A 14,209-nucleotide genomic window follows, 5' to 3' on the forward strand; every position below is an offset into this window, starting at 1 on the left:
TATGATGGTAAACAGAAGTAAATTGCTCAATTACTCAAAATAAAGATGTTTTGTCATCTTGTTATCACTTTGAAGACCACAAACGAAGTGACATACGGAGCGGCTCGAAAACTTTGGTGACTAACCTGCTATTGCAATTTTTCAGTGTACCACATGGCAACACCACTACCACTGGGTTAGGGCTGTACCAACAATCAATACAAAACTAACGATTTTAAATTAGCTCGCTACTTGACTAGCCTATTGGTCCCAAGCAAACGATTAACGTACCCCATTCTAGTCGAAATTCTAGTACTACGCAATGTTTGTTTTGATTCGCTATGAAAGATTGACAGATAAAATGAGGGGTTATTGGTTTTTCCTACACCGACGAGAATTTCCGTATACCATTTATGTGTGAAACCACATATTTTTTTGCAATTAGCCTTCACAAATAAAAAATATGTTTGAGAACATAAAAATTATTTGGTTTCCCGCAAATAAAATCAATGTTCTAAAATAAATGAATTTCATTTGCTTTGGCTAATAAAATTTATGTGTGAGGTTTATAACATTTATTTCTTGGTTGAAAATAAAGATTATGTGTCTTTTTAAAATGAAAGTCATGGTATACACAATAATGTTTACGTGTCAAGTTCATATATTTTATATGTACTAAAAATATTAAAAAATATACACAATGAAATATTAAAGATACATGCATTCAAAGTGTTTTTTGTTACTTTATACGTAATACATCGGTAATTTCAGAGGGATTTTCCGCGTGGAGACGTTTTCCGTTTGAGTCATCCCGTGTCTGTCGAAAGGTGCCTCAGAGGGTCTAGCAAATACTTCGCCGCTTTGAGCCTCTTCGTCCCCTTTCTGCACGTTTTCCTCCCGCGCCTGCTCCTGCTGGACGTATCCCTGCGGAAAAATTCACAAAAAAAAATGTTATTTCAAACAAATCATTTATATGCACCTACTCACGTTTGCCTTGCACCAATCAGTTAGAAGTTAGCACCACTCAGCGCTCAAACATCAAAATTATGTGTGAAAACACATCACATTCAACTATAAGATGCAAAACATATTTTTATTGTATCACACATATACACTAAATATGTCACGAATATAAGTGTTATGGGCTATCTTATAACAGATAAGCGAGGGGCACGCAATAACCTTTAACTCCTACGCAAGCCTTTTTTAAGTACAATAATTACAGTTAACTACATGATTAATTACTTTAATTACGAGCGTCGGAAATGTTTTGATTTAATTACTTTTAAGTACGAATTTCAGTTTTAATTACAAGTCGCATAAATTAAGTACATTAACTCCATTAATGTACAACGAGAAATGTACTTAAATTTCCCCCAGCGTACCGTTAGACCCTTTCGTTATTGGCCCGTGAAACAAAAATTTCACAGGCCCTTTTGCTACGTTAAGGATAATGTCAGCTCTGATAAATTGTATCGCTACCGCTGTTATGACTTCAGAATAGACCCTATAAACATACATCTCCCGGGACCTACGAGGAAATCTACGTTGGTGATTGGTGTCAATTCACATGCAACGATCGGTTCGTGATTGGAAATGTAGTCGGATTTCAATACTGCCGAGGTGTGGGCAGGGCAATGAACTATATCCTGGATCACGTCCCTGTCAAAGCACCGGAGAATGCGACAATGAAAGGAATGTTTGTTTGTGCTACCTGGTTCAACCTAAGAAATAACGAATTTAATTCAGTGGATGCGAACGAAAACAGAATTACAGTTATATCGGTTCCCGTTGGGGTCACTTTTGGTCGGCATTCGGCTAATAATGTTCTGTAATAAGTATACACACGATGAACATCATGTTTTTTTCTCTCAAACGATGTAATTGGACCAGTGGCAGCTATTTCGATGGTTCACAATCACATTGGGCATCCCGGAAATGTTCCGGTGCCCCGGGGAAGTGGCCAATTCTCAACAAGAACCAAAACCCATCATGCGACATATCAAACTTCATGATTTTACAAATCTTGGCCAGTAATGGCCTTATTGAAAGTCCATGGTCCCACTAGCCCTTCCGGGAATGTTCCGGTGCTCCTGGGGAAGTGGCCAATTCTCAACAAGAACGAAACCTATCGTGCGACATATCAAACTTCATGATTTTACAAATCTTGGCCAGTAATGGCCTTATTGAAAGTCCATGGTCACACTAGCCCTTCCGGGAATGTTCCGGTGCCCCCGGGGAAGTGGCCAATTCTCAACAAGAACGAAACCCATCGTGCGACATATCAAACTTCATGATTTTACAAATCTTCGCCAGTAACGGTCTTATTGAGAGTCCATGGTCACAGTAGCCCTCCCAGACATGTTCCGGTGCCCCCGGAGAAGTGGCAAATTCTCAACAAGAACCAAAAACCCATCGTGCGACATATCAAAATTCATGATTTTCCAAACTTTGGCTGGTAATGGCCTTAATGTGACTCGACGGTCACACTAGCCCTCTCGGGCATGTTCCTGTGTCCCCGGGCAAACTTCAAACTTCATGATTCTGCACGGCTAATAATGGTCTTAGACAGTCCACAGTCCCATTTAATTGTCCCCCCCCCCCCGGGTAGATATCCAACTCCCAATAAGAACCAGAACCCCTCGTGTGACATATCAAACTTCATTATTTTACGAAAATCCGTCGGTAATGACCATATTAAGAGTTCAAATTATTTCAGTTTCCAACTCTAGCATGGTGCTCCAAGAAATTTAGTCTAAGTATTCGCAGAATTGGTCATGTTTGTAGTCTAGTAAAACATTGATATGCGTATATCAGGGTGTAAGAAGAGTTTTTGAATAAATTAATTCATTCGAGTATGTGTTAAGGGTTTTCTTCAATTTTTTTAAATAGTTCAAGAATAAGGATTTGGGTACGTTTTAATTACATTTGTGTAGCTTTAATTACATTTATTACAGAAAATTAATTTTTAATTACATTAATTACGTAATCAAATTGAACTACATGTTTTTATTACAGTAATTACACTGGCACTGCTTTGATTACGCGAAATTAATTTTAATTACATGACATACTTAATTTTCATTTTTAATTACTTAATTACATAGTTAAACGCCTTGTACTTTAAATCCAACGCAGTCAAAAAGGCTATTGCGTGCCCCTCGCAGATAAGGGGTTTGTTACGAGGGGTGCGACACATCTAAAATGGCATGAAGATAGCACACAAGATAAAACTGCTTTTTCGGACAAGTGTACTTTTTCTAGATTTTGCACCCTCCGTTCGCTGCACTCAAAAATATTACAAAACGAATATAGATTAAATTGTATGCATTTTATGGTTTTTCAAAATTTATACATTGGTAAGATTAAAATTTTCGTCAAAATTATACTAAGTCCGAATAACGGAGTGGAATTCGATCAGTGTTTACTAAAATGATGGGAAAAAGAACATCTGGGTTCTCTTCGGAGCTTCGTGCTGGTGCAGAGCTTCATCCCGGTTGATTACTACTGCGCCTGTAATCTGCTGGGCAGCTAGCATGCGTGAGCACGAGTTCATCATAATAAACATCGAAATGGTAAGTATTTTTTAAATAATATTCATACAAATAAAATTATTCAAAACCCCTCCTGAGACAATTTTAATTTTAATTTGAAAACAATAATATTTACAATAAATAAAATAAAGAAGCGAAACCCGAATAGAAATTGTAATAGGAAACATCAGCAGACATCTTCAATACATTAAATTTTAACGTGTATTGCTGTAACCTTAATGTATTCAGACTTCAGTGTGACGTCCAAGTACATAAAAATACATTAGCCTCAAACGTTACATCAGAATCAAACGTCTTGACGATGTAAAATTTGACATCAGAATACATCCAATGACAACAGAACCTAACGTTACATTAGAATCAAACATCATCACGATGTAATTTGTTGCACGCATAAAACATCAGAATACATCCAATGACAACAGAACCTAACGTTACATTAGAATCAAAGTTCATCACGATGTAAATTGTTGTCCCTCGGTCTCTCGCCGCATGCAAAGTTTGTTTTGTCCTGAGTCAGCACTACACGGCGAATGAGAACGACCCAAATTTGAGGTTAGTTCACTCATAAATCGCAAAAAGTGCAGGAACTCAGTTTTGAATTAATTTCCCTCATGTTCCGAATATGAGAAAAGCAAAGATTGGATTCTCTGGATTCTCGTAAATTTTCCTTATTTTAGGGCAGATTTTTGAGGTTTTCCACAGGAAAACATGCGGCAAATTTACTCATCCTGCACTTTTTTCGATATTGAGTACACTGTACTCAAATTTGCGTTGATCTCATTGGCCGTGTACAGTTTTTTTTCGCAGTGGGAAAAGTTTGATTTGTTTACGAATTAGCCCGGGAAAGTGCCAATAATGTGTCCGTCGCGAGTTTTGGTGGCGATGCAATGTTTTTCTGGTAAGTAAATGTGAATTTATTAATTTAATGTAATGTAATTATGTTTTTTTTTTAGGAAAGTGTACCGGTACCAGTCCCAGCCGAATCCCGGTAGGGAATCCGAAGCTGGATCCCGGGCGGGGAGTTTGCAGCCAGATCTCTTTGCAGGTTAGTCAGTGTATTTACTAAAAGCTACAAGCCCGATGGGGATTCCGTAGACGGATCCCGATGGGGAAACCGAATACGGATCCCGATGGGAAAACCGAATACGGATCCCGATGGGAAAACCGAATACGGGTCCCAATAGGGAAACCGAATACGGATCCCGATGGGGATTCCGTAGACGGATCCCGATGGGAAAACCGAATACGGATCCCGATGGGAAAACCGAATACGGATCCCGATGAGAAAACTGAATACGGGTCCCAATGGGGAAACCGAATACGGATCCCGATGGGGAAACCGAATACGGATCCCGATGGGAAAACCGAATACGGGTCCCAATGGGGAAACCGAATACGGATCCCGATGGGAAAACCGAATACGGATCCCGATGGGAAAACCGAATACGGGTCCCGATGAGAAAACCGAATACGGGTCCCAATGGGGAAACCGAATACGGATCCCGATGAGAAAACTGAATACGGGTCCCAATGGGGAAACCGAATACGGATCCCGATGGGGAAACCGAATACGGATCCCGATGGGAAAACCGAATACGGGTCCCAATGGGGAAACCGAATACGGATCCCGATGGGAAAACCGAATACGGATCCCGATGGGAAAACCGAATACGGGTCCCAATGGGGAAACCGAATACGGATCCCGATGGGGAAACCGAATACGGATCCCGATGGGAAAACCGAATACGGGTCCCAATGGGGAAACCGAATACGGATCCCGATGGGAAAACCGAATACGGATCCCGATGGGAAAACCGAATACGGGTTCCGATGAGAAAACCGAATACGGGTCCCAATGGGGAAACCAAATACGAATCCCGATGGGAAAACCGAATACGGATCCCGATGGGGAAACCGAATACGGATCCCGATGGGAAAACCGAATACGGGTCCCAATGGGGAAACCGAATACGGATCCCGATGGGGAAACCGAATACGGATCCCGATGGGAAAACCGAATACGGATCCCGATGGGAAAACCGAATACGGGTCCCAATAGGGAAACCGAATACGGATCCCGATGGGGATTCCGTAGACGGATCCCGATGGGAAAACCGAATACGGATCCCGATGGGAAAACCGAATACGGGTCCCAATGGGGAAACCGAATACGGATCCCGATGGGAAAACCGAATACGGGTCCCAATGGGGAAACCGAATACGGATCCCGATGGGGAAACCGAATACGGATCCCGATGGGAAATCCGAATACGGGTCCCAATAGGGAAACCGAATACGGATCCCGATGGGGATTCCGTAGACGGATCCCGATGGGAAAACCGAATACGGATCCCGATGGGAAAACCGAATACGGATCCCGATGGGGAAACCGAATACGGATCCCGATGGGAAAACCGAATACGGATCCCGATGAGAAAACTGAATACGGGTCCCAATGGGGAAACCGAATACGGATCCCGATGGGGAAACCGAATACGGATCCCGATGGGAAAACCGAATACGGGTCCCAATAGAGAAACCGAATACGGATCCCGATGGGAAAACCGAATACGGATCCCGATGGGAAAACCGAATACGGGTTCCGATGAGAAAACCGAATACGGGTCCCAATGGGGAAACCAAATACGAATCCCGATGGGAAAACCGAATACGGATCCCGATGGGGAAACCGAATACGGATCCCGATGGGAAAACCGAATACGGGTCCCAATGGGGAAACCGAATACGGATCCCGATGGGGAAACCGAATACGGATCCCGATGGGAAAACCGAATACGGATCCCGATGGGAAAACCGAATACGGGTTCCAATAGGGAAACCGAATACGGATCCCGATGGGGATTCCGTAGACGGATCCCGATGGGAAAACCGAATACGGATCCCGATGGGAAAACCGAATACGGGTCCCAATGGGGAAACCGAATACGGATCCCGATGGGAAAACCGAATACGGGTCCCAATGGGGAAACCGAATACGGATCCCGATGGGGAAACCGAATACGGATCCCGATGGGAAAACCGAATACGGATCCCGATGGGAAAACCGAATACGGGTCCCAATAGGGAAACCGAATACGGATCCCGATGGGGATTCCGTAGACGGATCCCGATGGGAAAACCGAATACGGATCCCGATGGGAAAACCGAATACGGGTCCCAATGGGGAAACCGAATACGGATCCCGATGGGAAAACCGAATACGGGTCCCAATGGGGAAACCGAATACGGATCCCGATGGGGAAACCGAATACGGATCCCGATGGGAAAACCGAATACGGATCCCGATGGGAAAACCGAATACGGGTCCCAATAGGGAAACCGAATACGGATCCCGATGGGGATTCCGTAGACGGATCCCGATGGGAAAACCGAATACGGATCCCGCTGGAAAAACCGAATACGGGTCCCAATGGGGAAACCGAATACGGATCCCGATGGGAAAACCGAATACGGATCCCGATGGGGAAACCGAATACGGATCCCGATGGGAAAACCGAATACGGATCCCGATGGGAAAACCGAATACGGGTCCCGATGAGAAAACCGAATACGGGTCCCAATGGGGAAACCAAATACGAATCCCGATGGGAAAACCGAATACGGATCCCGATGGGGAAACCTAATACGGATCCCGATGGGAAAACCGAATACGGATCCCGATGTGAGAAAACTGAATACGGGTCCCAATGGGGAAACCGAATACGGATCCCGATGGGGAAACCGAATACGGATCCCGATGGGAAAACCGAATACGGGTCCCAATGGGGAAACCGAATACGGATCCCGATGGGAAAACCGAATACGGATCCCGATGGGAAAACCGAATACGGATCCCGATGAGAAAACCGAATACGGGTCCCAATGGGGAAACCAAATACGAATCCCGATGGGAAAACCGAATACGGATCCCGATGGGAAAACCGAATACGGATCCCGATGAGAAAACTGAATACGGGTCCCAATGGGGAAACCGAATACGGATCCCGATGGGGAAACCGAATACGGATCCCGATGGGAAAACCGAATACGGGTCCCAATGGGGAAACCGAATACGGATCCCGATGGGAAAACCGAATACGGGTCCCGATGAGAAAACCGAATACGGGTCCCAATGGGGAAACCAAATACGAATCCCGATGGGAAAACCGAATACGGGTCCCGATGAGAAAACCGAATACGGGTCCCAATGGGGAAACCAAATACGAATCCCGATGGGAAAACCGAATACGGATCCCGATGGGGAAACCGAATACGGATCCCGATGGGAAAACCGAATACGGATCCCGATGAGAAAACTGAATACGGGTCCCAATGGGAAAACCGAATACGGATCCCGATGGGGAAACCGAATACGGATCCCGATGGGAAATAAAAGATCATGTGTCAAATGAAATGTATAAGCGGTCACACATACCTTTCATGCATTCTAATAGGACCTATGTGGTTTGTTTTATGGAATGTATAAGGCTGATGCTTTGGCAAAAATGTATAAGTGAAACACATGAATTAAATAATTGATTTTCGTTTCGTGCATTTTTTCAACCTATTAATATTGGATTCAGAGAGTCGCAATAATGGCGGTAAGCTCCAACTCGGATTAACTTTTAATACCGTCCCTGTTTGGATGATCTGCGAATTGTTTGCATAGCATCGTGTTGAATAACTCTGATGTCGACATCAAAGCAGCCGGACATTCTTGATCGGGATATAATCCGAGGATAATACCGATTGGAGCTTACAGCCATAAGTGATTTAATGAATAATTCGCTGATTGCGACTCTCTGAAAACTAAATGCACAGGTTTCATACGTCAAACTCATCCTTTGCAACGTCCTCTTGTAACTTAAAAATACAAAATGTCATAATAACGTAGGGTAGAGAACTACTTCGGCCTAATCGCCCGTTTTGGGCCTATCGAGCAGAAAACTTCAATAGAAATCCATTATTTCAGAGTTCGTCAATTCAATTATGCATTTGGTACGATACTTTAGTTAATAAGCTACGGAACGAAGTCAATGAGAACACGTGATATGAAGGTTTGCACCCATTATTCCCAAAAACAAAAGAAGCGCTCCGACCGAATCAATTTTTATCTTCATTCTTTATTCTTTATTTCCATTTCGTCAAGCCAGTGTAGACTACATACAATGATTATTACAATGTTTAATCTTCATCCGATAGGCCGAAGTGAATTCATTGACGTTTCAATGGCGTTTCAATGCGCTAGGACGAGTTTAGAATCCGTAGGCCGAGTTTGGTGTCAAGAAGCAGTGTTAGACTTTTGACAATATCTCAACGATTGGTTTCTCTTTATCAAATCTTACGGTACATACGGAAAGGTAAATAAATTTGGAAGCCATCAGTAATAATAACATTCCGTTTGGTGCTAAACTACGTTAGATAAAGAAGGACTAAGTGCGGGTTGTGCTTAATAGGCTGAAAATGGGGTAGTTAACCCTATAATGACTTCATAATTCCGAAAAAACATGTTTCCGGGCGGAATAAGTTTCATCAAGCCTTATGATGGTACACAAGATGGGTCGCAAGTTTATATAAAATTTAAAGTGTGGTTCGCAATCAGGGAAAGACTGAGATTTAAGAATTCTAATGTAAATTTGTCATAAATAATGCCAATTTAGAATTCTGTACTATCTAATAACTATTCTTCGAACTTTTAGGCAGTTTGGATAACAATTTAGCCAACGTATAAGATACTTACCACAGACAAACAGACATAACACATTGAATATTTCTCACTGTAAAACATCGTCGTTAAAACATTACCGCCCTCTGTTGAGTACACTGTGGTGGGTAGTACGCTGAACAGATGGCGGTACTGTGGAAACGTCAAACGCAAGGGAATTGACTATGCGTGCCACAGGTGGCGGTACTACCAACTAAGGTACTTTTAAATTGATCGATAAATGCTTGTTCGATGAACATCTTGCGAGTGTTATGTCTGTTTGTCTGTATACTTACTTTACTTTTGCTGATCCGACGTCCCTCGGAACCTAACCTGTATAACAAGTTGCGCCAACTAACTCGGTCCCTGGCTGCTTGTCTCCAATTTCTCGAGCGTCCCACACTTCCTACATCTTACTCCACTTGGTCTAACCACATAGCACGCTGTGCTTTTCTGCGTCTTGTACCGGCCGGATTTGAGGAAAACACCATTTTTGCGGGATTGCTGTCCGGCATTCTTACAACGTGTCCCGTCCATTGTACCCTTCCAATTTTAGCGACTTTCTGGATATTGGGTTCGCCATAAAGTTACGCCAGTTCGTGGTTCATTCCTAAATAGAGCTGGAACTAGGGCGTAACAGCTTTTGTAATCAATGACTTCTCTCGATGATTTCGCGGAAGTCATGGCTCTCCAAGGCGAATCGACATAACCATCGATTAGAGAAAGACTTCTACTACCCGATGGATATGTTGGTTTGTGTAGGCGTGTCTTGAATTCCGAGAAATCAACAAAAGAAGTCATTGTTTACAAAGGCTGTTACGCCCTAATTCCAGCTCTATCTAGATTCTTTTACTCCATTCACCATTTTCATATACCCTCTGCCAAAGATGGTCCTAAGCACGCGTCGCTCGAAAACTCCCAGTGCTCCCCAGATCGCAATCAACCTGTAGCAGTCGGTAATAATATGGCCCCATCTAGAACTATATAAAAAGGATCAAGGAATGTTGTTTTTTTTTGCTGGCTAATGAGAGTTTGAATTAAAATCTCTTTGTTGATTCTGAAGCGCGTCATTTTTTTTCAAACCATTTTTAAATAAATTAAATATTGACCTTATACCCCCCGTATAAAGCCAAAATACTCCATGCTATTATTAACCTACCATATATTTTTATTACAATTGAGTTTTAATTCATCCGTTACATCTTGATCTTTCCAATATAAAGTTAATATTAATCGAAAAATAATAATAATATGTGACGGGTCTCATTTGCTACACGATCTAACCAAAGATGAATACTAAGATGAAACTGTCGGAAGAAAAACTTTCTATTTTAGTGTCCTTTTTCACGGTCCCTTTCATCCAATGAATACCCCCCGTATTCAAGGTAATTTTGTGGTTTTGCTGCCCCCTCGGTAGAGATGAAATTTTGCGCTCATTTTTATCCAAACAATCACACCAAAATCAGAGATGTCCCATTTTTTAATTACTCGATTAAGAACTAATCGATTTTGTTTTTGTTCGCTGTGCTGCCATTTTTCAACCAATGAGAGTGCAGCACATGTTTGAAATGATCGGTGATGATCCTTTGGAGATGTTAATGCTTATATCGGCACGATATAACCGATTACAAATATTTTACTTTTCGGTTCGTTAATCGATTAATCAATTATTCGAATGAAAATCGGCCATCACTAGATGAATGTGAAACGTCATTTCAAATATAAGGACCGTACATAAATAATGATACAATTTGAAAGGGACCGGGGCTAATCAAAAATTACGTCCCCACGGTAACTGAAATAAACAAGAGTGTTCACCGGTTGATCTTACTGCATAATATGGAACTAGATGTGGAATAGCATTTAACCTAGTTTTCGAAACAACTCAATGCATCTAGTTTATCTTGAGCTCATAAAGTATAATTAAAAATAAGGAGACGTCCATAGCGTAGTGGTTAACATGCATGCCTCTCTCGCCAAAATAACGAGTTCAAATCTCCTCCGGGACAAGTCTTAACAATATTATGATGTACTAAAACATGTATTTTTTAATCAGCAAAAGTTTTTGCGCAACAAAAAAATTATCGCATTTGGTATTCTTTTTTAGTTCAGTTATTACCAACCAACTGTTACTTTTAGGGTTGCAGCGATCAGATCCCGGTATCACTTACATTGTGAGAGTCCAATAATGTGTCTTAATGTCCTGTCGGTTGCATCGAAATGTTTATAAGTCGTCGAAATTGTAATTGGACTGTAGTCCAATTTGCATTGCTGTTTTTTTAGGCAGCTGACTTTTCTTAATTAAAACGTTTACTATATGAACGTTTCTTTCAGTAGCAATAATCCCCCTTCTTCTGCGCCGCGAGCGAGGTGAGGTGACAAAAGTCAGCTTGAAATTCCACCAATAAGGGCAGCTTGAACTCGTGAACTGTAGACTGCGGTATCTATGCGTCAACGGATTCCGACTCGTCTGGAATGTCTTGAAGTACGGACATGCACATTTTCAACTGCATATTCTTGGACACAATCTCTCGAACAAAAACAATCATGTTACTTCTCTTTCATCGGATGATCCTACCAAAGTTCAAGCATGACCTGAAGAGAAGATGTTACCATGAACGCTGAGGTTGTCAAGATCTAAAATGATGTTAAGTTCATTTGAATTTGATGATATTTTTCATTAAAACACATTACATTCAACTTACAGTTTTGCATTGAGTATTAGTCATTTCCGCCATCAATAACACGGTGTCATTCCACATCGAACGCTCGACTGTTTCGGTCAAGTATTGCTTGCACTCCGTAATCGGTACTAGTTTTTTTCCCCTATTGAGGTTTTTTTTTCAATCCGCTTTCATACTGAGTGGTGTTGTAGTATACAACAGTGCAGTGAGCATCGCGGAATTGTAATTGCCGCTCAATCGTTCGAGAAAGGAAGCAGTCATTTCCGGCCGAGTCCGGCAGATGAGCTGTACATCTCTAACCAACAAGTTTCATCGCATCACGAAACGGCAAACTCAAGGTCATCGAGTTCACCAGCCGGCGAGCCAGCCGGTGCTTTGTTGCAAACACTCGAGGGCAACAATAGAACGATCATCACCATCATTCTCACATCAGGATAGATCATCGTCATCAGCCACACTCCGTGCGCTTGTGTGGAGAGTTAAGTAACAAACGGTTATCTTCCGTTCTCCGCAACCTGATTAATCTCCATACAGTGTTGATTAACTTTTCTGACACCTTTTTGTTTTTTCCTGAAAAAATTTTCATTTTTTTTTTTTTTTTTCTCTTTTTTTCATTTACTGTTTTTTTTTTGCAAGTTGATTAATCTCCCTATAGTGTTGATTAACTTTCCTGGCATTATTTTTTTTCCATTTTAAAGTTTTTTTTTTTTTTTGCTTTGTTGGATTAAGTATTATTTTTACCGTTATATATTTTGGATAAGTTTATTTTTTTCTTATTTTTTTTTAAATTTATTATTTTTTTTCTCAACGCATATATATATATATATATATATATATATATAAATATATATATATATATATATATATATATTTCCTTTTTTTATGTCGAAATCTGTTGCGGAGGTACTTAAGACCCCGCAATGGATGAAACCAATGATGGCGGGGGTATTTCGCTAGCAGATATCTCCGATGATGAGTCTGTTAAATCTCCATCATTCGAAAATCTGCTTCTCACTGAAGAGGAAATGGATACCTCAGGGGATTCTACTTCGGACCCCAAAACGAGCACTGGAGCTTACCCAAAGGTGATGTCTAAACAACAACCTCCTTCACCCCCTGCCCCCCCTTCTCCACCATCGCCCCCTTGTCCACCTGTTCCCCCTACTCCAACCGTTCCCTTAAAAATTTCTGCGACCCCCCGCCATAAAGCTTACCCAAGCGACTCAAAAGGTCCGTGGGTTGTTTTTTTCCGGCCCAAACAAAAACCTTTGAATATTTCTCGGATTTCGAAGGATCTGACAAAACATTTTTCGGCCGTAACCGATATCTTTAAGGTAACGTCAAACAAACTGCGCGTTACCGTTGATGACCTGAAACAGGCAAACCGGATTGTTGTCTGTGAGCTTTTTTCGATCGAATATCGAGTCTACGTCCCCAGTTGTGACGTAGAAATTGAAGGAGTGGTCACCGAATCGAGTCTGACTTGTGAGGATTTCCTGCAAGTCGAATCTTTCGGCATTTTCAAAAACCGTGCCCTCCCGAAAGTCAAGATACTGGACTGCATTCAACTGCAGTCAGTGTCGCACATAGGCACAAAAAAAAAGTATACCCTCTCAGATTCGTTTCGTGTGACCTTTTCAGGATCGGCATTACCTGACTACGTCACAATTGGGAAGGTTCGACTACCTGTACGCTTGTTTGTACCGAGGGTAATGAATTGCTTGAAATGCAAACAACTAGGTCACACCGCGGACTTTTGTTCCAACAAACCGCGGTGCGATCAATGTGGGGAGGAGCATACGGAGGGTCCTTGTCATGCTACCCCAAAATGCGTTTACTGTAAGGATGCTCCGCATGCTCTGAGTGATTGCCCGAAGTACAAACAGCAGGGAGAAAAACTAAAGCGGTCTTTGCAAGCTCGCTCTAAGCGCTCGTTAGCAGAAATTTAAAAACGACCGCTTCATCTTCCCAAACCACCCCAAAAAGCAACAACACATTCCACCTCCTGCCAGATGATGATCAGGGCTCTGACTCAGAGGTGGGTGAGAGTAGTCCTTTTGTCTTTAATGGCAACACGAGGAAGCGGTCCAAAATAAACGTCACCCAAAAACCTCGTAAGGCCTCTCGTATGGACTACCAACCTACCTTGACAAATTTAAGAGGTAGCGGAAATGTACCGAAACCCCCACCACCGGGATTTAAATCTTGTAATTTTAACAAGGACTTTCCGCCACTTCCGGGATCATCTAAAACCCCAGATATCCCAGTTTTTCGGCCAGAAAAAC

At 42.1% G+C, this 14,209-nt stretch overlaps 1 protein-coding gene across 1 annotated transcript in view; it reads left to right on the forward strand.

The window, feature by feature from the left end:
- Nucleotides 1–4,014: 4,014 nt before the first annotated feature.
- Nucleotides 4,015–14,209, forward strand: part of LOC135714068 (FAD synthase-like) — a 102,063-nt gene continuing 91,868 nt past the window's right edge. Inside the window, exons 1-2 of the mRNA XM_065237338.1 lie at nt 4,015–4,434; nt 4,490–4,581. Of these exons, the coding sequence (XP_065093410.1) occupies nt 4,392–4,434; nt 4,490–4,581 (135 nt within the window). The 5' untranslated portion in view covers nt 4,015–4,391. The remainder of the gene's footprint in view (nt 4,435–4,489; nt 4,582–14,209) is intronic.

This window comes from Ochlerotatus camptorhynchus, unplaced genomic scaffold (genome assembly GCF_037179485.1).
Source record: "Ochlerotatus camptorhynchus isolate MF236.1 unplaced genomic scaffold, CSIRO-AGI_Acam_v1.1 ptg000603l, whole genome shotgun sequence".
NCBI lineage: Eukaryota > Metazoa > Arthropoda > Insecta > Diptera > Culicidae > Ochlerotatus > Ochlerotatus camptorhynchus.